The 24190-nt window shown below is 54.1% G+C and overlaps 1 protein-coding gene across 2 annotated transcripts; it reads right to left on the minus strand.

Annotated features, from left to right (window-relative positions):
* Positions 1-2417: 2417 nt before the first annotated feature.
* CKM (creatine kinase, M-type) lies at positions 2418-12045 on the minus strand. Of its 2 annotated transcripts, none has more exons than XM_045891736.2 (8): positions 11889-12045; positions 9495-9705; positions 8454-8608; positions 7928-8060; positions 5025-5196; positions 4011-4134; positions 3466-3655; positions 2418-2951 (listed from the first exon to the last, which is right to left on the minus strand). In XM_045891736.2, the coding sequence occupies exons 2-8, from the start codon at positions 9685-9687 to the stop codon at positions 2773-2775; spliced, it is 1146 nt and encodes a 381-aa protein (XP_045747692.1). In that variant the 5' UTR covers positions 9688-9705; positions 11889-12045; the 3' UTR covers positions 2418-2772. The 2 variants fall into 2 exon arrangements, with proteins under 2 accessions (XP_045747692.1, XP_045747693.1); XM_045891737.1 differs by having other exon boundaries at positions 9495-9708; positions 11889-11992.
* Positions 12046-24190: the final 12145 nt, after the last annotated feature.

Raw genomic sequence — 24190 nt, forward strand, 5'->3', positions numbered from 1 at the left:
TTATTTGACAGAGAGAGAGACAGCGAGAGAGGGAACACAAGCAGGGGGAGAGGGAGAGGGAGAAGCAGACTTCCCGCGGAGCAGGGAGCCTGATGAGGGGCTCGATCCCAGGACCCTGGGATCATGATCGGAGCCGAAGGCAGGCGCTTAACACCTGAGCCACCCAGGCGCCCCTGGAGCTGGATTTAGGTGGGTTGCTCAGAGGAAAGTCAAGGTGTCCTTAGCCAGAGGAAGGGAAAAGAAGCTCAATAGAGCTAAGCAGTAGAGGGCGGGGGCGTTGTTCACACAGGGCCTCGTAGGCCAAAGGGCCAAAGCGAGCGAGCTGGGCTTTCATCCAAGGGCACTAGGGAGCCATGGAGGGTTGTATGTAGGGAAGAGGCTTAGTCTACTGTGCCTCAGGTGCCCAGTTGGGGCAAGGTAGGGTCAACCCTTGTCTTGTGTTCGTCTTGGGGCTAATAGCAAAGTCAAATGGGAAATAAAGGGTGGTAGAAACTGAGTGGTCACTCTTGAAAAATTCAGGGTCTGGGACAGAACCGCATTACTGTCTTATGAGTGAGGCCAGAATAGGGATCTGCTGAAAGGTGTTTCTATTGAGTCAGGTGGCGGGCACCAACCAATGCTGGAAATCTCAATCCCTAAGGGCTTCCTGTGTGCCCAGCTCTGTGCTGGGGACATAGTGGTGACCAAGGCAGCCCCACCCCTGCCTTCGGGGGGCTCAGTCCAGTGGAGAAAGCTGGATTTAGGTGCACCGGTGATGATCCAGAGTGGGCAGGGCTGGGGAGGGTGGCAGGGCAGAGGCCGGGGAAGGCCAAGAGGGTGCCCATCCCAGCCAGGGAGGGCTTCCCAGAGGAGGAACAGCCCAACTGCCACTGGGAGGATGATGAGCAGCTAGCTAGACATGGCGTTCTAGGCAGACGGAACAGCTGGTACGATGCCTGGGAAGCAGGAGAACGAGAGTACAGCAAATGGCAAAAAAAATTACAGTGAGTGGAGTCGCTGGGAGAGATGAGGCTGGAGGTGTTGGCAGGGCCCTGAAGGTAGTGGAGAGGGGCCCGGGCTTTCTACCAAGGACACTAGGGAGCCATAGCGAGGTTGTGAGCAAGGGGGAGGAAGGGACAGGTTTATGCTGCGAAGGGAGGGAAGGAGACAGGTCAGGAGAGTAGGGAGGAGGTCGGAGTGGGACAGAAGGTGGGGAGAGAAGGGGTGCATTTAAGGCTTATGAGGCAAGATGGGCAGGACAGGCATGGTCGCTGACGGGCAGATTTGGCTCAGACAGTCCCACTGGAGTGCTTGTGGTCTGTGTGGCCTCGGGGGTGGGGTAGGAGGGTGAAGCTGGGGTGAGTGATGCAATCTTCATTTGGGGACAGTGTCGTAAAGGACATCCTGACACCTGACAGGTCTTGTCTTTCTCTTCTAGCCTTCCTGTTTCAGTAATCTCTCTGGGAACGCTTGGGGACATGCCCTGGCCTCAGTTTCCCCTCTGTAAAACAGAGCACATTTCTTGATCTCTAACGGCCCTCAGGTTTGAAAAAGTGCCTCCTCCAGGTCCCTGGGGCTCTGTCTTCCACTCACTCCGCTTCACATTTCCTTCTGCGCTGCCCGTGCTGGAGGCCTGGGCGTATTGGGTCGAGTAGAGGTGATTGATGTGGCCAACACCCAGTACGTGTTGAGATGCTTCCGGACTTCGATTACCCACCCCACCGCCCCTCACCACCTCCATCCTGGGACCAAGTTCTCCAAAAGGCGGGTCCCTCAAGACTTCATGGGGATGCTATGAGCCAAGCCCCAGTCTGGAGGAGGAAAGAGCATGGGCAAAGACGTTAAGGTGGGAGTAGCAGGGTGTAAGGAGCAAGAGTGTATAGAGGAATAATGGGGAAGGAACCAGAAAGATGAGCCTTCAGCGAATGGTGCGCATTTCAGTTTGATCTTGAATTGCAAATAATAGGAGCGCATTCTAGGAAATGTGGAGAGCTATGGCAAGTTCTTGAACAAAGAAAGGGAAGTTTAAGGGAGTGGTAAGAGCTATAGAGGGGTGAAGGGAGATCACACAGAAGGAGGTCAGTGACAAATAAAATGAGGTATATGTGATGAGATGCACGGTAGGTCTCAAACTGGAGGCCCGCGGGCCAAATTCAAGTCTCAGACATTTTGTTTGGCTTATGTTTCTCCCCCGTGTGGACCCTGTGTTTGAGATCTGAGTATGAGTGATTGGGAGCTGAGGTTGGGAAGGGGCCACACATCTCTGGGTCTCAGATTCCTCATAGAACCTTATCAGTTTTGGATTAGACTGTTCACTAACTTGGCCTCATTTTAGAGATGAGCTAAAACATGACTAGCGAGGGCAAGCCCCTCCGAGATCGCACAGCGGCCATTGCAAACGTCCCTCGTCCTCTTGCTCAGTAACTATCGCACAAAAGTTAGGGCCGCCGTTGCTTTTATTTGTTGCTTTGGGTGTAGAAAAAGCAGGAGCTCCGGACGTGTTGGAGCGCTCTCCATTAGCCAGAGCTCCTGGTGGTGGGCAGAGCTCTGGGAAAAGGAGAGGAAGGTGTGAGGAGGTTCTTCATTGGCCAGAACTCAGAGGCTGAAGCGCATTTGTTGGAACTCTGGTTGGAAATCGAATTCCGAGATGGGTGGATAGAGCCCCCAGGTGGCCGAACCCGTTACAGGTGGAGCTGGGGGTGGGGGTGGGGGGAGGCAAGGGGTGGGCTCCTGACGGGCCGAGTCCTCCCTTTAGCTGGGGCTCCAGCAGTCGGCGGCGAGCGGGCTGGACGCCTATTTCTGGGCGGGGATCATGTCGTCGATGGACTGGCCCTTTTCCAGCTTCTTCTCCATCTCCACCATGAGCTTCACACCGTCCACCACCAGCTGCACCTGCTCTACTTCGGACGAGCCCAGCCGATCGGCGTTGGATACGTCGAACACGGAGCCCACAGCAGCTGTGTCCACACCACCTGAAGGAGCAGGAGCATAAGGAGGGAGCAGAGGTTCAGGAGCGGGGCCCAGGATGCTGCCCCCGTGCCAACGGAGACGGCCGCACGAACTGGTTGCCTACTGCGTAACAGGTTACGTGCATTCAGAGTCTCCTAAATGTCTATTCACGGGCTCACGTCTCCGGCTAATTTAGATACCTCACCCTTCAACCATCCAACGTGAAAATAGAGCATAGTGGGGAAGAGTGAGCCCCGGAGCCAGGCTGCCTGGGGTTGAACCCTGACCATCCTCTCCTTTACAGATGGGAAGCCGAGGTCCCTAGGGGGCAGGGGACATACACAATGTATATCAGATAGCCATGACATCCTATCGATTCCTGTGAGATAAAGCGTGCTGACGCCCATTTGCAGAGGAAGAAACTGAGGCTCACAGCGGGGTAGCCCTTGTCCACCCCAGAGCTCGCGTGGAGGCTCCACCTCCCCTTCCGCAAAGGGCCCGCCCCCGACGCCGCGGTGCGCGGATGCGGAGATGCACCTGTGCCCCGCTTCTGCAGGCGCAGGCGGGTGAGGATCTCCTCGAACTTGGGGTGCTTGCTCAGGTGCGCCAGCTTGACATGCACGCCTCCACGCAGCCCGGTGCCCAGGTTGGACGGGCAGGTGAGCACGTAGCCCAGGTGCTCGTTCCACATGAAGGGGTGGCCGGCTTTCTTGAAGAGCTCCTCAATCTGAGGTAAGGGGACAGGACCTGGGGTCAGCGCCAGCGGGCGCCCCCAAATGCACCCGCAACCGGGACGGGGTTGGGAGGAAGACGGTGTGAGGACGTGGATTGGGGGGGGGGGGATTCCGAGACGGCGGGGTTGGAAAACCGCGCGCGGGCTGAGCTTCTGAAGGGAGGGGCCGGAGCACCCAGGAGGAGCCTGACGCTGCGGGGGCTGGGCTGGAGGACGCTTGGGAGGCGGGCTCTTGGGGGCGGGGCTTGGGCAGAGGGTGGAGCCGGGTTCCCCGCGGGGCGGGGCCTTGGAAAGCGGGTGCGGCGTGCACGGGGAGTCCCAGGTCCGCCGCGAGGGGCAGGCTACCCACCTTCTGCAGCCCCACGCAGAAGCGGCGGAAAACCTCCTTCATGTTGCCCCCCTTCTCCATGGAGATGACTCGGAGGTGGTCCTCCTCGTTCACCCACACCAGGAAGCTCTTGTTGTCATTGTGCCTAGAGTGGGGCGCAGGAAGAGGCCAAGGCATCATCGGCTCCGCGTGGCAACCCCTTTCCCGGCCCCTCGACAACACACCCACCGCTAGGGGGCAGCGGGCCTGAGGAGTTCGAGGTGATGGCACGAGCTCCTCAAAATCGCAGAAGCTTTACCCCCGTAGACCCTCACGTCACAGGATCTGAGAAATCGCCAATCTTAAGATCAAGGGTTTTTAGGGTCTTCAGTCTTTGAACAGCATTAAATGACAGACCCTTAGACTCTCAGAATCTTTGAAGAACAGTAGCTGGGAATCAGACTTGATCAATCTTGGAAGTCCTACATCTGGTCTCAGGACCAACCTTGCCTTCACCTTGTGACGTCTCAGAAACAGAGTCTTAGAACCACAAAACATTTCCGATCTGGAAATGTCTGAGACCACGGAATCACAGAACCTGGAATTAGTGGCATCCGAGAACCTAAAAACACTCAAAATCTTGGAACCTTAGATTCATCCCATCTGTGTATCTTAGAACTCACGCTCTCCAAATCGTCTGAAACCTATTTCCAAAACCTTTGAAAATCCTTGACTATCACGATCGGGGATTCAAAGGTTCATAGAAACCTAACTAGCAACGATAAAAGATAAAACTAATAGCCAAGATGTCGGGCACTTACTATATCCCAGGCACCGTTCTCAATTACTGTGCTCTCCCTTTTACAGATGGGGAAACCAGGGCAGAGAAACGTTAAACAATGTGCCCAAGGTCACACGGGGGGCGGAAGGCAAGGTCATTTTTCAGGGGCACCCGGAAACATCGTTTTTATGGTGTTGGCTTTGGTAGAGGGATGGGGAGGGTAATGGAAGGCGGGGGGAAGGGGGACTGGGAGGGGCTGGGGGAGGGGACCTCACCAGATGCCCCGGGCGTCGGGCCAGTCGCGGGCCATGCCTGAGGCCAGCAGCAGCGGGGACACGGGCTTGTCGAACAGGAAGTGATCGTCGATGAGCTGCTGCTGTTCCTGTTCCGTCATGCTCTTCAGAGGGTAGTACTTCCCCTTGAACTCGCCGGTCAGGCTGTTGAGGGCTGAGGGGTCACGCAAGGGAGCAGTCAGCAGCCTGCCCCACCGCACCCTGGGCGCGGCGTCCTGGGGACCCCCAAACTGCCGCCCCTAAAGAGCCTGGGGCTTGGTCCTGTGGGTGTGCTAATGGTGCCTGAACACTAGGGCGAAACCCAAATTCGCGCCCTCTCCCCAAAGCAGGCTCCTCCCCTGTCTGAACAGCCAGGCCATGTGCGCAGCCAGGAGGCACCGACTCTCCCGTTCCGGGACCTTCACGCCCCAGCCCCCTGTGAGCCACAGTGTGCTGGAGCCCCTCCGGCGGGCCAACAAGACAGACAGCCAACATGTTAGGAATTTGGGGAGCCATCAGTAAAAATTATTATAAAATAGCATATATAGGATTTGTATATATTCATAGAGAGAATAAATGTATATCATGTATATATTTGTATATGTGCATAATATCTATAATATGTATGTATGTCTATGCATGTTATACATTTTAATATAGTGTACTATATAATGTTATATGTATACTGTATTATATGGTTGTTTGTTTTTTTAAGATTTTATTTATTTATTTGACGGAGAGAGACACCGCGAGAGAGGGAGCACAAGCAGGGGGAGTGGGAGAGGGAGAAGCAGGCTTCCCGTGGAGCAGGGAGCCCGATGCGGGGCTCGATCCCAGGACCCTGGGATCACGACCTGAGCCGAAGGCACTGTGTTATACTGTATTATATTGTTAAAAATAATTTATCTAGGGCTCCTGGGTGGCTCAGTTGGTTAAGCGACTGCCTTTGACTCAGGTCATAATCCTGGAGTCCCGGGATCGAGTCCCGCATCGGGCTCCCTGCTCGGCGGGGAGTCTGCTTCTCCCTCTGACCCTCCCCCTCTCATGCTCTCTCTTTATCTCATTCTCTGTCTCAAATAAATAAATAAAACCTTGGGGCACCTGGGTGGCTCAGATGGTTAAGCGTCTGCCTTCAGCTCAGGTCAGGATTCCGGGGTCCTGGGATCGAGCCCCACATTGGGCTCCTGGCTCAGCGGGGAGCCTGCTTCTCCCTCTCCCTCTGCCTCTCTCCCTGTTCATGCTCTCTCTCTCTCTCTCTTTCTCTCTCTTTCTATCTCTGTGTCTCAGATAAATAAATAAATAAATAAATAAATAAATAAATAAATAATAAATAAATAAATAAATAAATAAAACCTTAAAAAAAAATAATTTATCTAGGGGCCCCTGGCTGCCTCAGTCAGTAGAACATGTGACTCTTGATGTCAGGGTCATGAGTTTAAGCCCCATGTTGGGTGTGGAGCCTAGTCAAAAAATAATAATAATAATTTATGTAAACTTCCAATTAAATAAATGATATTTAAAACACAGGCAATAAGGGGCACCTGGGTGGCTCTGTCACTTAAGCATCTGACTCTTAGTTTCAGCTCAGGGTTGTGAGACTGGGCCCCACGTCAGGCTCTGCGCTGGGTGTGGACCCTGCTTAAGATTCTCTCTCTCCCTCTGCCCTTCCTCACTCTCTCACTAAAAAAAATAAAAAAATAAAAAAATGAAGTAAAAAAAACCCCACAGGTAGTAAATATTCAAAATGATCACTTCCTAATTATTTTACTACATCTTTATTATCTATGTTCTTGAAGCTTTTTCATCTCTATCTGATGATGGGAATACTATGTAATGATGTGTTACTGTGCATCTTTTCCCATCTCTCTATGACATCATGTTCATAGCTTAAAAATAGTCATGGTAGGAGAATTTACACCATGGAAACTGGAAGTTGCTGCAAATTGGGGCTTTTTTTTTTTGAGAGCTGGTTGTTAAACATTTACTAGAACAACGTGCTTGGGAGCCTTGATGAGTCTACCTCCCAAACATACCCGCTTTTTCTCTACATCCCACTGCCTATCCTTCACCCTGGAGCCTGGACCACTGTGGTTGCCCCCTTACGGTCCCTCTGTTCCTACTTCTGCCCACAGTCTGTTCACTCCCACTCAATGGCCAGAGAACTCCATGTAAGTCCTGTGGACTTACTCTGCTCACCATCTTCCCAAGGCTTCCATCTCCCTCAGAGTCAAAGCCAGAGCCCTCCGGACAGCCCACAGGGCTCTGCACAACCTGGCCACCCATATTCCTCTGACCACATCTCCTCCCCTGGTCCACTCAGCTCCAGCCACACTGGTCTCCTTGCTGTTCCTCCAACACACTTTCCCACCTCAGGCCCTTTGCACTTGCCACTCCACCTGCCTGGAATTCTTCAGGCTCCTTCTTGTCAACTGGGTCTCAACCCCTCCTTTCTAAGAGAGCTCCCCCCAGTCATGCCGTGATGCACCCTTATTTCTTGGCTACATGGCATGTTGGAATTAATCATTCTTTTGTTGGTTTCTGTGTTTCCTCTTATCTCCCCACCAGGCTGACAGCTCTGTGAGAGCAGTGACCTTGTCCATCTTATTCATCATGGGAGCCCCAGCTCCCTACTCAGGACCATAACAATAGTCAATGTTTGCTGCCTGGCTGGCTGCCTGGCCGGCTGGGTGGCTAACTGGATGGATGGATGGATGGATGGATGGATGGATGGATGGATGGAGGTCAGGACACTGGTACAGTTGAGGGTCTGCAAGGATCTGCTCAGGGTGCCTTGGCAGCGCCCCCTGACTCCCACCGGGCACCAAGCACCCTTGCTTTATTTACTGAGCTCTTTCCATGAAGGAGCTGAGCCAGAGCTGCGTGGCCCCAAGGGTGGGCATTCTCACCTTCCACGGAGAGTTTCTCCACTGCCCGGCGCTCACCCCGGGAACAGTGGGGGGGCAGTGTGTAGCCCTTGATGCTGCGGCCCGTGCGGACGCGGCTGCTGAGCACATAGTTGGGGTCCAGGTCGTCTCCACCCTGGAGGGCAGGAGTGGGGAGTCAGGGCTGGGCATGCTTCCGGTTCTGACTCTCTGCCACTTCCTTTGGTTCCTCTTTGTCCACTGGCTTCTTCCCACCGCCACCCTGGCTCTGCCTCTTCCTTCTCTGTCTCTCCCTCCATCTTTCTCCCAGCCACTCATCTGTCTCTCTTTTTTTTCGTCCATATATCTCTTTCCCCATCTTTGTCCCCGCTTCCTGTTTCATCTCCCTCCCTGTCCCTCCTCCCATCTGACTCCCCGCTCTGTCCTCGGTCTCCCTGTCTTCTGTGCCTCTCTGTGCCTTTCCCTCTGTCTCTGTGTCTCTCTGAATGCTCCTTCCCACCTCCGCCCTCCCTCTCTCCCCTGTCCCTCCCCTGGCCTGGGGGCAGCTGACCTTGAGGTTCTCATGGTTGAGGTCCGTCTTGTGCTTGTCGGTGGGTTTGTAACCCCCGTGCCGGTCCTGGATGATGGGGTCAAAGAGATCCTTGAACACCTGGTAGGACTCCTCATCACCAGCCACACAGCCCACGGTCATGATGAAGGGGTGACCTGGGGGTTCGGGGTGAGGTCAGAGGTGCTTGTCCCCAGCAGGGAAGGCCCGGGCTCCTGGGTCCAGTGTAGATTATATGTGCGCATGCACACACGTGTGTGTGTGTATGTGTGTGCGTGGGCAGGGGTCATTCAAGACCTCTGGGTCAGAACTGCAGAGGCTGGGGGTTGGTGGGGATGGAGAGGGAAGGCTGGGAGAGATCGAGATGGCATCTGGGCTGAGGGAAAGGTGCTGGGGGCAGGGCAAAGGAGAAGGAGTCTCAGGAGGCCAGCTACAAGGTACTAAAAATATTACCACTTCAGAATCCCCAAATCACAGACTCTTCCTTCACCAAAAAGTTTTCAGAAACGTATTAGACTATCGGCTCCCACAGATAATAAGAGACTTGAAAGACCTTCGTATTCCCAAATGGGGAACCAGAGGCCCAGAGTGAGGGGGGCCCCTCCTCAATCACACAATGAGTTGGAGGCTAGGATCCGCTCTCGGGGCTCTGGTGTCCTTGGAGAAAGAACATCCCCCGCCAGACCCCGAGTGCACACTTTGTCCCAGAGGCTGCCCCAAGCGCTGTGTGTGCGCTGCCTCCTTTGTTTTCACCACATGGGTGCCCATTTTTCAGATGTGGAACCTGAGGCCCCGGGGTGATGGAACGATTTCCCCACATTTTACTTGTGTGCATTTGTGAGTGGTTTGCCACGCGCCGGGCCCTGTCCCAAGCCCTTCACACATGTAGCCTCATTTTTTTCTCACAACAGTCCCTTGGGTATGGCCCCCATCTTCCAGATGGGAAAACTGAGGCCCGGAGAGGTGGGATCGAGGCGTGGCAGGCAGCTTCCAGAGCCCCCCCCTGCCCCGAGACCCTGTCCATGCTCCACCAAGGAGGCTTACCTGGGTTGTCCACACCTGTCTGGATGACATCGTCCAGGGTGAAGCCAGATGGAGTCTCCTTGTCCCGAAGCTTCTTGTAGAGCTCAAGGGTCAGCACCTTGGCCATGTGGTTGTTGTGCTTGCTGAGGTCAGGGTACTCCTCCTCAGGCTTGTAGTTCAGCTTGAACTTGTTGTGGGTGTTACCGAATGGCATGGTGGTGGTGTGCGGGGCCTGCTGGGCAGGGAGTGGGGGTGGGGCAGATTATCTCACATCCAGCAGAGGCCAGCAAGGGAACAGAGCAAGGCTTTGGGGTCAGACAGGCCTGACTCATGTGCTGTGTGACTTGGAACAAGAAGGGTCCGGTCTCTGAGACCCTGTGTCTTGACGGGAGGCCATCAGGACTCTGGTTAAGATCCCAGCTCTGCCACACCCTGACAGGTGACCCCAGACTAGTAACCTTGCTAGGGACTGTTTCTCCAGCTGGAAGATGAAGGGGGGAGCCTTTGGAACAGGGCAGTAATATTGGCATGGATAAGAGTGTAGGTTCTGGGCGCCTGGGTGGCTCAGTCATTAAGCGTCTGCCTTCAGCTCAGGTCATGATCCCAGGGTCCTGGGATCGAGCCCTGCATCGGGCTCCCTGCTCCGCGGGAAGCCTGCTTCTCCCTCTCCCACTCCCCCTGCTTGTGTTCCCTCTCTATGATAACTAAAAATCTTAAAAAAAAAAAAAAAAAAAAGAGTGTAGGTTCTGGAATCGGCCTGGGTTTAAATTCCAGCTCCATCTGTACAATAGCTGTGTGACCCTGGGCACCTGGCTTAACCTCTCTGTGCCTCAGATTACTCATGTGTACAATGAGGGTCATAATAGCCCTCATCTCAGGGAGCTTAAAGGAGTTCCTGCACGTTAGGCACTTGGAATAGTCCTGGCACACAATAAGCATTATTTTGCTTAGCTATTATTGTAATTACCGTTGCTATTATTTTAAAGGGCTGTGTGAGGAGCAGGGGAGAAGGTGGAGGGTATTGCTGAGAACGAGTATCTGAGCAGAGAAGGGACATTCTCTCCACGAAGGTTCTTGGGTGCTCAGTCAAGGGATGAGGAGCAGGGCAGAAGGGAAGCCTGGGTGGCTGTCCTCTGTTTGCTGACAACTCTCTGGCAGGGCTCAGTTGAGAAGAAAAGCCCAGCCAGTCATCAGAGCTGAGTTCCAGTCCCGCCTGTGCCATTTCCCTGCTCTGTGGCCCCAAGCCAGGTGCTCAGCCTCTCTGAGCCTCTGTCACCTGGAAACTGAGCCTGGCCCAGGGGTTTGCCAAGAGGATTCTTCTGGCTGAGGCGCGTGGCCGGCTGGGCACACGGCCTCACGCGGAGTGGGGGCCTGCTATCTGGAGGCTATTATTACTTTTACTCATAAGACCCAGGAAGGAAGAGGGACGCTTCAGTGGTGGTGGTGGTGGTGGTGGTAGGGGCGGGAGCTCACTGGCCGCTCCAGGAACAGGAAGCAGGTAGAATGGTGGGAAGGAAATTGGGACCAGGGTGAGCTGAAGGCTGAAGCATCAGGCCAGGGGCGATGGGATTCATGAAAGATCGTTGGAGCTACTATCCAGGGTTGGGGATTATTTATAGAGTCTGGCCGACTCCTCCTCCCCTCCCCAGCTGCTGCCCCCCCACACCCCCCACATTCCTGGGGCTCCATTTGCAGCAAGTCAGCAGGCTGGAGACAGGTGGGCCAGGGTGGCCAGGAGGACACGCATCCAGGCTTCGGGGGTTCAAGGGCTTCCAGCCCAGAAACCCCCCTTCAGGGTGCCCCACCCCCACCCTGCAAGGGACACTTTTAGCAGAGGGGGCTGAGGCAAGGTGGGGGAGCCCCAGAGGCACCCACACACACACACATCACCAATAACCCCCCAGATCACACCATGGATAGTCACACACATGCCTCCAAGCCCAGGGACGCACGCAGGACACAGGCACCCAAGCAGGTGCCACAGAAAGTCAGACACAAGGTCACACCGTTGTGTGGGACACAACCGGGGACCCACAGAATTGCACATGCAATGACCCCGCAAATGCAATGACCCCACAGACAGAGGACAGACAGACACCACCCACGGCTCTGGGCGCCCAGGGCTGGGGACAAACCATCATGAACACGGACCCAGCCTGTAGCCCCTTGGCAGCTGCCAAGGCTCCTTTTGTCTCCAAGATCCCTCCCCATGAGGCTGTTGCACAGACCCTGTGCGAGGTGGCGGGAGGGGGGTCTCACAGGTGGTGGGGACTCCCAGACGCGGGGCCAACCTTCCCACACACTGACCCCCCTGCGTGCAGGAGGATATGGGGCAGACTCCCGAGACCGGATGCGCTGCGGGCACCATGGGGGCCCCCAGTCTGGACCCCACCCTGACCCCCACCCCAGCAGTACCTGGCTGGGCTGTGCGGAAAGGGGCTGTCTCTATCCCGGAGGCGACACTGACCCAAAGGAAGGGCCCGTAGCCCCGGCCTTATATAGGGGGGCCGGGCTGTGTTACTGGCTGGGAGGGGCTGCCCCCAGGGAAGGGAGCTGGAGGGCAGCTGAGCCTCTCACCTCGCTGCCTGGGCACCGTGCCCACCCTGAACCCAGGCATGCCTCGCGCCCAACCCCATGGCCTTGTATGGGCTGCCCCAGGGGCTGAGCCCAGCCTCCCTCCCCCGTCCAGCTGATTCCCCCACCGAGTGCTGAGTCGGGCTGGCAGGGACAGCTGGCGCCCCGCCCAGGACACGAGACCCTGGCAGGGGACGTCCCAGGCACGTAGAAGCCACGCCACTAGGCCACCGGCCCCTCGGGTGGCCAGGCCTCTCCTCAGCCCCCAGTAGCCTTGACCTGGATAAACATCGGGTCCTGAGCCCCGCCCCTGGGGAAACCTTGGCAATAGTCCCAAGAGGGCCAAGTCTCTGGCATCCCAGAGACTCGCCCCTCGTCACCCAACTGTGGGGAGCGCTTGGCCAAAGCCCAGGACTGAGCGCAGAACAGCCTGACCCCAGAAGCCCGCGCTTGGACGCACTTTCCTGCTTGGGAGTGAGTGGGAGGGAAACGGAGGGTCGCGGGAGCCGAGAAGATTCAAACCCAAGGCCGGCGCTGGAGGCGGCCGGCGCCCTCCCCACTCCAGGCCGCCCCGGGCAGACGCTGGGAGATTTCCCCGGCGGAGGGGACGGGGAGGGACTCATCCTGGAAGGGAGCTTATTTTTAGAGGGCGCTTCGCTGTCGCCTTTTCGAAGACCTAGACCCGAGGTGCTGGGGCTGGGGGGTGGGGGGTGGGCGGAGGCAGGGACAGGTGTTGGGGGGCGGGGTGGCCACGTGTCCGGGTTAATTATAACCAGGCGTGTCGGGTGTCTCCGGCTTCGCCTCCTTACAAGGGCAGCCGGCGTCCCGGGAGGCCGCCCGCAGGGGAAGGGGGCTGGGCGGCCGCTCCGATCAGGGCAGAGCGCCCGCCCGACTCGCGCACCCCCAGATCCCGGCGCAGCAGGAGCTCTCCACGGGGACCGGGACCTCAAGGGCTGAGGAGGGCACTCCGTGCGCGCGGCGACGGCTAGACGAAGCCGTTTCCTCTGCCTGGGAGGCGCCGAGATTGCAGCGCAAGCCGGGCGAGGCCAGGCAGCAGGAGGAGCCCGGGGAGCGCCCAGGATTACAACCAAGAGGAGACAGGCCTTTTCCCTCCGGGGTTCCTCCCTCCTCCCGGGTCTCCCCCATTTCCCCATTTCTTCCCAGGCAGGAGGGGTCTGATCTAGGGAAAGGGGGCCCTCCCTGCCTTTCCCCGGATTCCTGGTGGGGAAGAGGTGCTTAGAAAATTTCTCCTTGGGGCCCAGCCCCTGATCTCTCCACCCACTGTCCCTTCCCACCAAGGTCAGAGTGGCAAAGTTCTCCTTTGTGGCTAGGGAAACTGAGGCTCAGAGAACTAAAAGGAATGGGACTGGAAGAGAGAGGCATGTATCATTTCAACATGTTTTTATTTTTTTTTAAGATTTTTTTTTTAAATTTATTTATTTGAGAGAGAGAGAGACAGCGAGAGAGGGAACACAAGCAGGGGGAGTGGGAAAAAGAGAAGCAAGCTTCCCACCGAGCAGGGAGCCCAATGCGGGGCTCCATCCCAGGATCCTGAGATCATGACCTGAGCCAAAGGCAGTCGCTTAACCAACTGAGCCACCCAGGCGCCCCAACATTTCTTTATTTTTTTATAAAAGATTTTATTTATTTATTTGCGAGAGAGCGAGAGAGCACAAGCAGGGGGAGGGGCAGGGGGAGGAGAGGGAGAAGCAGGCTTCTCACTGGGCAGGGAACCCGACTCAGGGCTCCATCCCAGGACCGGGGAATCATGACCTGAGCCAAGGGCAGAGACTTAACTGATTGAGCCACCCAGGCACCCCAACAATTCTTTATTAAGCACTTATGGGGGACACAGCAAAAAACAAAACCGTTGGCCTCATGGAGGTGACATGGTAGTGAGCACAAACACGTAAATATATGCTGTCGTGGTGGGGTCGACAGGGCTTTGACAGAAAATCCAAGAGGGTAAGGGGTCAGAGTGGTGGCACAGCAGGGGAGGGCGGGTCAGGCTTCTCAGGGGAAGTGAAATCTGAGTGGAGACCTGAGGGAGAGGTGAGAGCCAGCCATGTGAGGATCTGGAAGGGAAATAGCAGGTGCAAAGCCCTGAGGTGGGAGTGGCTTGGCAAATCTGAGAGACAGGGAAGAAGCTGGAAGGCTGGAGCAGATGGGGCAGAGTGGAGAGTGGGAGGAAGAAGATGAGGGATAGGAGCTGACCTGTAGGACCCTAGGGACCATGAAGGAGTTTCCATCCCACTGCAAATGGATGGGAGCCCCTGAGGGCTGTGAGCAGGGGAGAGACAGGATCCAGCCCAGCCCACTCCCCTGGAGCCCTCGTAACCACTCATGGGGACATTTGACATTCCTTTTGGCCATAGAGCATAGGAAGCACTTTCTGTGTTTGGGGGTTTCCCACCCTATGACAGCCTCCTTTACAGAAGCCAAAAAGGTGAGAAACTCAGTTTCCCAGAATCCTTTGCAGCAATATTCCAGTCATGTGACTTGGGCTGAGGGGCCCAAACACTCCAGCAGGACCTTGCATCATGAGCTCTACTCCTTTATCTTTGAGTCTCATAGAAACAGTTGGCCTGGGGGGGGAGCCAAGACCCCCATGGTGTATCTTCATCCCAACCCCCAACCCTCCAAAGCCATCAGTCTCCAAGACCTGTCCATCCCTCCTCCTACCCTAGCTCAAGAGCTCCTCCACATTCCCTTCTGCCCTAGCCTCCTCCCTGGTCTGCCTCAGTCTGTCCCCTCCTACCTACTCCCTACCTCTGACCACTCCTGCTAGAACCTGCCATGGCTCCCCAGTGCCCTCAGGATAAATGAGTATTTGTTGACTAAGGAAATAATAGTAGCCTTATCAGTCAATTGGAAACCACTCTACCCAGCTTATGCAAAAGGGCCTTACTACCAGATATTAGGTGCTTCCAAAATCATTGAAAGGTGGCACGCTCTGGGCTAGGCCACCAGGAACATCTCTCGCCCCCCAGAACCATGCTCCCTTTGGACAATTGGACATGCCAGAAAGAGGTTAGCATGGATGTTGAGGGGCCACTCCACAGTCCCCACCCTAATTGTTAAGTATTATGGAGCACTCCCATATGTCAAGTACGATGCTAAGTGCTTTACATATATTAACTCATTGAACACTGCCAACAATAAAGCTCAGAAAGGTAAAATGACTTGCCTAAGGTCACGCAGTGGGGGAGGGATGAGCTGGGAATCAAACTGGCACAGGGCTGCCAAGAGGGGGTTCAGGCTTTGGTGAAGACAATTTACAGGCCTCTCAGCAAAGTCATACTGTCATCCCAGAGTCCCTTTCCAGGTGGGTCTTCAGGCCCTGATAATTTGTACCTACTTCCCTACGCGCCCTTCATCTCCTCGGCCGCCTGGCTTCAGGGCCCAAGCACTTTATGTGTTGTTGTTGTTGTTGTTTTTTTAAAGATTTTATTTATTTATTCATGAGAGACAGAGAGAGAGGCAGAGGGAGAAGCAGGCTCCCAAGGAGCAGGGAGCCCGATGCGGGACTCGATCCCAGGACGCTGGGATCATGACCTGAGCCGAAGGCAGACGCTTAACCATCTGAGCCACCCAGGCACCCCACTTTATGTGTATTTAACAGTTTAGTTCCCCGGCAGTCCTATGAGGTGGGTACTGCAAATTTTACACATCAGAAAAGTGAAGCCCAGAGAGATCAAGTCACTTGCCCAAAGTCACCCAGCTGGGAAATAACAGAATCAGATGGAACCACATAGTTAGTCCCTGAGTTTGTATTCCTTATCCCTCCCTGATCCCACCTCTTCATGCTGAAGCCCCATTTTACAGAAGATGGATGCTGAGGCTCAAAAAGGCAAGGAGTTGCCCAAGGCGACAACCAGTATTCTAGAATTTCAGAGTCTGTACTCTTTTCCTTTCACCCCCAAGCCCTGGTGTGTTATAGAGCAACCCTGCTCCCAAACCCTCCCTTTTATCCACCGCCTCCCCTGTCCCTGACCCTCCCCTAGGGATGAGGCTGCCCCCTCCAGGAGAGACTCTGGGAGGCAGCGCTCCACCCCCATGGCCCATCACCCCAGAATGCTCTCCTCCCCCAACCCCAAAATTCCTCTCCCAATCCTGGCAGCCCATGGTACCAACTGGTTCAGGGAAGACAAGTTATAAATCAAAGCCAGCCCCAGAACTGGAGAACCAGAGAGCCAGAGAGTTAAGGACCTGTCCACTCCTTCTTTTTCCCCGAGAGCAAGCCCATTGCAGCCCTGTAATTAACTGGATGTCAGGCCCCCAGTGGTGGCCGTGGTGGTGGGAAGACAGGCAAATAAGATGGTCTTTCATGACTCCCCTCCAGCCCCACTCCAGGCCCTCCATATCGATCTTTCTCAACATAGCTATACATTTTCCTCTAGGTGTTGCTTTAGCTGCATCTTAATCTCTTAATGTTAGTTTTTGGTTTCAATGTTAGTTTTTGCATTCAATTATTTCAAATTTATCCTTTATTTTGAAAATGTTATATTTGGAATGTGTGGATGGTCACATTTCTTAACATTTTAGTCTCTTGGGGGCACCTAGGTAGCTCAGTCAGTTAAGCATCAGATTCTTGGTTTTGGCTCAGCTCATGATCTCAGGGTTGTGAGATCGAGCCCCACATTGGGCTCTGCGCTGGGTGTGGAGCCTGCTTAAGATTCTCTCCCTCTCCCTCTGCCCCTCCCCAGTCCACTCTGCACTCTTTCTTTCTTTCTTTCTCTCTAAAAAAAAAAAATTAGTCTCTTAAATTTACCTCTTTAATGAGGTATAACTTGTATGCCACAAAGTGCGCTAATCTTAAGATCAATGAACTTCTACGTAGAAGTTGTACAACTGAGTAACCACCACCAAGACCAAGCACTCCAAAAAGCTCTCTCATTCCCCTCTCTTCTCCAGTGGAAACACTATCCTGGCTTTTAACACCATAGTTGAGCATTGCCTGTTATTGAACTTCATATAAATACAATTGTACAGGATATCTTCTCTTTTGTTGGATTTCTTTTGCTCAACATTCTGTCGAGATTAGTTCATGCTGTCACATGCAGCAATAAATTGTTCTTTAGCAGGTTTTGTTACATAGTTTGATTTTTGGTCATTTCTAAATATTTTCTGATTTCTGTTATGATTTCTTCTTTGTCTTATGAATGGCTTTAACAAAATTTTTTTATTGGGGCACCTGGCTGGCTCAGTCAGTAGAGCATGCAATTCTTGATCTTGGGATCATGATTTCAAGCCCCATGTTGGGTATAGAGATTCCTAAAAATATATATATTTCTATTCATGGATAAAAGATGAGACATCACCTAATGAAATAATATGCAGCTATTAAAAAGAATAAAGCTAGGGCACCTGGGTGGCTCAGTTGGTTAAGCGTCCAACTATTTTTAAAGTTTAAATTCAATTAACATATAATGTATTATTGGTTTCAGGGGTACAGGTCTGTGATTCATCAGTCCTATGTAATACCCAGTGCTCATTACAACACATACCCTCCCCAGTGAGCAACCAACTCTTGATTTCGGCTCAGGTCATGATCTCAGGGTCGTGGGATGGAGCCCCGCGTAGGGCTCTGCACTCAGCGCTAAGTCTCCTGAGATTCTCTCTCCCTTTCTCTCTGCCCCTCCCCCTGTTCACACTCTAAATAAATAAACAAACAAATAAAAAAAATTTTTTAGGAATAAAGCTAATCTATAGGTACTGCTTTAGAACAATCGCCAAGTGTCGTAGTCTATTCGGACTACTCTAATACAGACTGGATGGCTTATAAACAACAGAAGGTTTTTGCTCATAGTTCTGGAGGCTGGAAGTCCAAGATCAGGGTGCCAGCCTGGTCAGGTGAAGGTTCTCTTCCAGAACACAGACTTCTTGCACCCTCACATGGGAGGAGGGACCAGGGAGCTCTGTGGAGCCTCCTTTTTTTTTTTTTTTTAAGATTTATTTATTTTTACTTGAGACTGAGAGAGAGGGAAGGGAGAGAATCCAAAGTAGATGACACCCCCCCCCCCCAATGAGCGGGGAGCCTGACTCAGGGCTCAATCTCAGGACCCTGAGATCATGACCTGAGCTGAAACCAAAAGTTGAACGCTTAACAGAGTGAGCCACCCAGGTGCCCAGAGTCTCTTATCTAAGAGCACTAATCCCATTCATGAGGGCTCCATCCTTATGACCTAATCACCTCCTAAAGGACCCACACACTAATACCATCACCTTTAGGGGTTAGGATTTCAACATATGAATTTGAAGGGAACACATACCTTCAGACCATAGCACCAAAGTATGCTGTGGGAAAAAATATATACCTTTTGCCACAAAAATGCCGTGAAACACACTACCCCAATATGCAGTGGCTTTAAAACAGTTGTGGGGTTGGCTGAGAGTTGGCTGATAGGGACTGGGCTCAGCTGGGAAGCTCTGCCCCATACTGTTAAAAACAAGACACTGGGGCCCCAAACGGAGTCACGTATGCTAAGCCCCATGTCACCAAACTAGGACTTAAGACGGTTTCAGCTTTCCCAGAAATGGAATCTTAAACCACTCAGTCAGGGATCACCTGATCAGCACGAGTGAGGTCATCTGCCTGATAGACCCCTGCCAGTCCCTAAAGGAAAAAGTAACCTTGCAATAATCAACCCACTCTTTGGCATAAATTCCTTGTTCTTGCTCCCTTCTGCCTAAAAGGTCTTTCATTTCAAACTGCTCCTCGGAGCTCCTTTCCATCTGCTAGGTTAGATGCTGCCCGATTCAAATTGATTTTTGCTCAAATAAACTCTTAAAATGTGTATTATGCCTCAGTTTCTCTTTGAACATTGTGGGGTGTGGGCCGAAGAGGGGCAGCCACACAAGGGAAGCCTTTCTCATGCCTGCGTCAATCACAAAAGGAAACACTCTCAGCCCCTGGAGGTCCAAGCTCAGACCCAGCAGGACCGTCGCTCTGCCATTGGCCAAAGCAAGTCACATGACTGCACCCAACGTCAAGGCCATCATTCAGCCTACCTCCACAGGTAAGGCTCTTTTTATTTGTGTTTTTCTGAAATGGGCACTCACGCTCATACATACACACACAATTCATATCCATGAAATATTTCTGGATGGATATTAGAAACCAGTAATCATGTTTGCTTCTGGGAAGGGCGTCTCGGGATCAAGGGAAGACAAAGACCTACTTTTCAGTCTATAGTCTCTTGTTCTCTGTGAATATCATTTCTGACAGTGCTTAACTTCTTCTTCTTTTTTTTTTTTAAGATTTCATTTATTTATTTGACAGAGACACAGCGAGAGAGGGAACACAAGCAGGGGGAGTGGGAGAGGGAGAAGCAGGCTCCCGGCCGAGCGGGGAGCCCGATGCAGGGCTCTATCCCAGGACCCTGGGATCATGACCTGAGCCGAAGGCAAACGCTTAACGACTGACTGAGCCACCCAGGTGCCCCAACAGTGCTTAACTTTTTATATTAAAAAGAAAGTGGTGAGGGCACGTGGGTGGCTCAGCTAGTTAAGTGACTGCCTTCGGCTCAGGTCATGATCCTGGAGTCCCAGGATCGGGTCCCGCGTCGGGCTCCCTGCTCAGCGGGGAGTCTGCTTCTCCCTCTGACCCTCCCCCCTCTCATGTGCTCTCTCTCTCTCTCTCAAATAAATAAATAAAATCTTTAAAACAAAAAAAAGTGGTGAGCTTTTTAAAAACTATGGCCATAAAGGGCACCCAGCTCAATAGAGTCTCAGTCAGTAGAGCGTGCAACTTTTGATCTCAGGGCTGTAAGTCTGAGCTCCACATTGGGTGTAGAGATTACTTAAAAATAAAATCTTAAAAAAATAATAAAAAAAATAAAAACTGTGGCCAGGAGGTGAAGAGAAAAATCCCCCAACTCATCTACGCATTTTCCTGACATGGCAAACTGAGGCCTTCAGTGATAGGATGGGGGTTTTGTTGAGTGCCTTCTTGGTGGTGGTCTTGGGCAACAGATCTTCCTCTGAGCCTCAGCTTCCTCATCTTTAGATGGGGCTAGAAATAATGCCTACCTCAGGGGGTGGCTGTATGGCTTCAGGGGCTCTGCTAATCCTTGGCTGTGTGATCGTGGACAAGTCACTTGGCTCTCTGTGCCTCATCTCCTTCACCTGTGGAATGGAGATAATCATGGCACCTACCCTATCCGGTTGGTGTACATTCACAGAGTTAATTTACAAGACGTGGCATAGGGCCCACCCTGGGTAAGAACTCAGAACCCCCAGCCCTCATTGGTGTTGCGCAAAAGTGCTTGACACAGGACCGGCCGAAAGAAACGGTCACCTTAGTCAACACTGTCTTTCAGCCTTGATCCCATTTAATCCTCAGCACTATGCTATGTGGGGAGCGTGATCATTCAGGTTTTATAGACTTGAAAAATAGGTGCTCAGAAACATTGCTAGCCCCAGGTTATATGGAAAGGAAATGGCAAGATCAGAATTTGAACTCAGATCGGCCTGGCTCCAATGGCCACCCCCACCCCCCATACACACAGTGTTTACCACGTGCTACTCTGTTCTAAACCTTTTACAGGGATTATTCACTAATCCCTACAAGAGCCTCACAAAGTAAGTTACCTGGAACCTGGAACCTGAGGCCCAGAGAAGTTCGTTCCCGGCTCAGGGGTCACACAGCCCGCAAATGATGGAGCTGGGACCTGCACCCGGCTCCAGGCCCTGCACTGCCTCTTCGTAAGCTCGTGGCAGATCCAGAAATGATGTTCAGCACCCTGAGACCAACCCAGTGCGGGGAGGAGGGAAGGGTTTGTCTGCCGCCTTCTACCCTGTTCCCTAGAAATACCTGGGGAAGTTAGAGCGTGAGTTTGAGTTTTATTTCCCATTATTCAACCAACAGCTCTTCGCCCAACAATTCGCTCTGTGTTCAGCCTGTGCTGGGTAGCCCTGGGGACACAATGGTGCCTGAGACCGTCCCCTCCTGGGACTTGCATTCCAGTGTTGGAGACAGACCTGTCCTCAAGACAGCGACGACCCAGAGTGGCAGGGCTGAGTCATGGGAGCCCAGGAGGCTGCCAGAGCCGGGGAGGAATGTCTCATCCAGCCTTGGGGGTCGGAGAGGGCTTCCTGGAGGAGGGAACATCTGCACTGGGGCTCAGCGAACAAGGTAGCAGAGAGCAGGTTGGCCGTGGCTCTGAGGAAAGGTGCGGATCTGCGCTGTAGTCTGGGGTCTGGACCACGGGCCAGCAGCGCCCTCTGCTGGACACATCCTGTAGTGCAGCGACCCAGGTACTGCAGGAGTTTGGAAAAGCCTCGCGTTGAACCAAATTCTATGATGTGAGAATCCTGTGCGCCCAGCTTTGGCCAATTTACATTTCTAAGACTTGATTCATTCAGTCAACCATTCAACAAATACTTATTGAGCACGTACTTTGCACCAGGCTCTGTTCTACTGCTCAAGATACAGTGCTGACAATACAGAGCCCTATCCATACGCTAACTCATTCAATCCTCGCAGCCTTTGACCTTCCCCATTTTACAGATTCAGAAAATTGACACACAGAGAAGTTACGTTACTTGCCCAAGGCCTTCACAGCCAGTAAGTGCTGGAATCAACTTCAAACCCAGAGCCCAGTTTTTAGCCATTTACAATTACCTCGCCAATAATGTGATGAAACATCATAATATGACCACGTTACATATAATAATTTTAGGCCCTGAAAAGTTTTGTGAACAAGATCAAGCAGGGGAATGCGGTAGTGTTTTGGTGAGACGGTGTAATTTGGGAGGGGCAGTCAGGGAAGGCCTCTCGGAGGAAGCGGCCTTTGAGAAGCTCCCAGACTAACGGATGGGATCTGTGGGAAGAGAGGTCCAAGCAGGGGGCACAGCCAAAGGAAAGGCCGGGCGGCAGGCACTGAAAGAAAGCCGTCGGTCTGGGATCCAAAGTTTCCAAGATTCCAGCTGCGCTGAAAGCCGGCTTTCCAGACTCCAGCGCGCTGGAATCGTCCTCGGATTCCCCGGGCCCGAGAGGCCACGGGCTCGTCGGCGCTGATTCTGCTACTGCCTCAGGGCCGGGGCCGAGGGGCTCCAGTGGAGCCGGGCGGTGGGCGGGGTCGGCCTCACCTGCGGGGGCGGGGCTCCCGGCCGCCCCGCCCCTCGGAGGAGCCGCCAGCGGCCCGACACTCGGGGCTCAGCTGGGAACTGCGGGGCGTGCGCGGTGTGCGGGACGCGGCCGGGCGCATCGCGGCGGAGCGGGTCCCGGAGCCGCCCGCGCTCAGGTGGGCCCCCCGAGTGCCGGGCGGGAGTCCCGGGGACCGCGAGGATGGGGGCGGGGACGGAGGGCGAGGGCTGGGCCCGGCGCACCCTTGGGCCCGCTGGCTTGGCGACGGGGACGGGCCTTGGGGCCCCTGGGAGCCCCCCTGCCCCGCCCTGGGGCTCCCCCCCCCCGGGTCCGGAGGCCCAGCTGGGGCGCCCCCACGCCCAGGGCGCAGGTAAACAGGAGCGAAGACGGGGCGGGGCCTGGGGGGAGGGAGGGGGCCCTTGTGACGGCCTGGCTGGGGAAGCCCGGGTGCGCGGGACTGGGCCGGCCCGCCAGGGGCAAGGTGTGTGGTTTAGGGGGCTGGCCGTGGTGGGGGCCTCCTGCCTGCTGGTGTGGGAGTGGAGCTGGTGCGTGTGAGAGACGGTGTAGGAAGCCCAGGTGTGTGTGATGGTGTAGGCAGCTCAGGTGTGTCTGATGGTGTAGGCAGCTCAGGTGTGTCTGATGGTGTAAGAGGCTCAGGTGTGCGGGCGATGGCGTCAGGCGGTGGGTACCGGTAAGAAAGGCAGACGGACGGTCCGTGGAACCCTGCGCGGGCGCCGAGGGACTGTGGGAATGCTGTGGAGCTGTTTCGGAGATAGGAACACGTGGGCGACCTCTGCTTGTGAGTCTCCTGCGGGGGGTGGGGGAGGGAGGTGAACTGTTTGTAGGATTAGGTGCGTGGCCCAGAGCTTGCGGGGCTGGGCAGTCTGTCTGCCTGTAAGGTGCGGGGAGCCGCAGGGAGGTGGGCGGTGGGGGACCCGCATGGATGGCCAGGGCGTGCCTGTGATTAACACCGTCAGCTGTGCGGTTGTGTGTGCGTGAAAGGGAGTTGTTCGCGGGACTGAGTGTGGGCAAAAGCGTGTGCAAAATGGAGCTGTCAGAATGACTCTCCGTGAACTTGTGTGAGCCTGACTTTGTGGGGCTTGTGTGTGACTGAGTACGGTGTGATACGAACACACATACATATAGCGAGAGGGCTTGGCCAAAGCCCCACATATACGTAGAGATTGATGGCAGGTGAGAGCCTGCAGAATATAAAAGCCATGGCTTATGTGCCTTCCCTACTGTGTGTCTCAGGGTATATGATGGTGAGCACGGGCGGAGGTACCCAAACCACCGGGCTGCTTATGGTGGACTAGAGGGTACACGCAGAAACCGTGGATGATCTGTCTCCACCGCTGCCTGTGCCTGTCGTGGGCACCCCCTGGGACAGGACGGCTGAGTCTGTGTCCAGGAACCATTGATATGCCCACATTTGGTGGGCATATCAATGTGCTGGCCGTGCTGCGGGCGGGTGTGTGAATCCCTGGCTGGCCCGGCGAGGTGTTGGAGGAAGTGGGGAAGGAGGTGACGGGTCCGCAGTGACTCCTAGGAGTGAGTGTGTGTGCGTGTGCACACGTGCCTGGAGGAGGCACGTGATGGAGAGTTAGCTGCTTGCAGGACCGTGTGAGTGCGGGAGAGGGTGTGTCGTGGGGGTAAGTGCAAGGAGACAGGCTGAATGTGAGTGATTTGGTTATCTTTTCACAGCGGGGGGTGCGGGGTGGACAGAGCTTGTCTGTGTGTGTGTGTTGGCTTTTATCCCTGAGAGGAAAATAGACCTGTGTGTTGGGTTGTCTTTCCAAGAGGAGAGCATACATGGGTTATTTCTTTTTTTTTTTTTTTTTTTTTTAAGATTTTATGTATTTATTTGACAGAGAGAGACACAGCGAGAGAGGGAACATAAGCAGGGGGAGTGGGAGGGGGAGAAGCAGGCTTCCCGCTGAGCAGGGAGCCCGATGCAGGGCTCGATCCCAGGACCCTGGGATCATGACCTGAGCCGAAGGCAGACGCTCAACGACTGAGCCACCCAGGCACCCCTATGTGTGTTATTTCTAAA

This window comes from Mirounga angustirostris, unplaced genomic scaffold (genome assembly GCF_029215605.1).
Source record: "Mirounga angustirostris isolate CCGP_5_RB_7025 unplaced genomic scaffold, mMirAng1.0.hap1 SCAF_16, whole genome shotgun sequence".
In the NCBI taxonomy this organism is placed as follows: Eukaryota; Metazoa; Chordata; class Mammalia; order Carnivora; family Phocidae; genus Mirounga; species Mirounga angustirostris.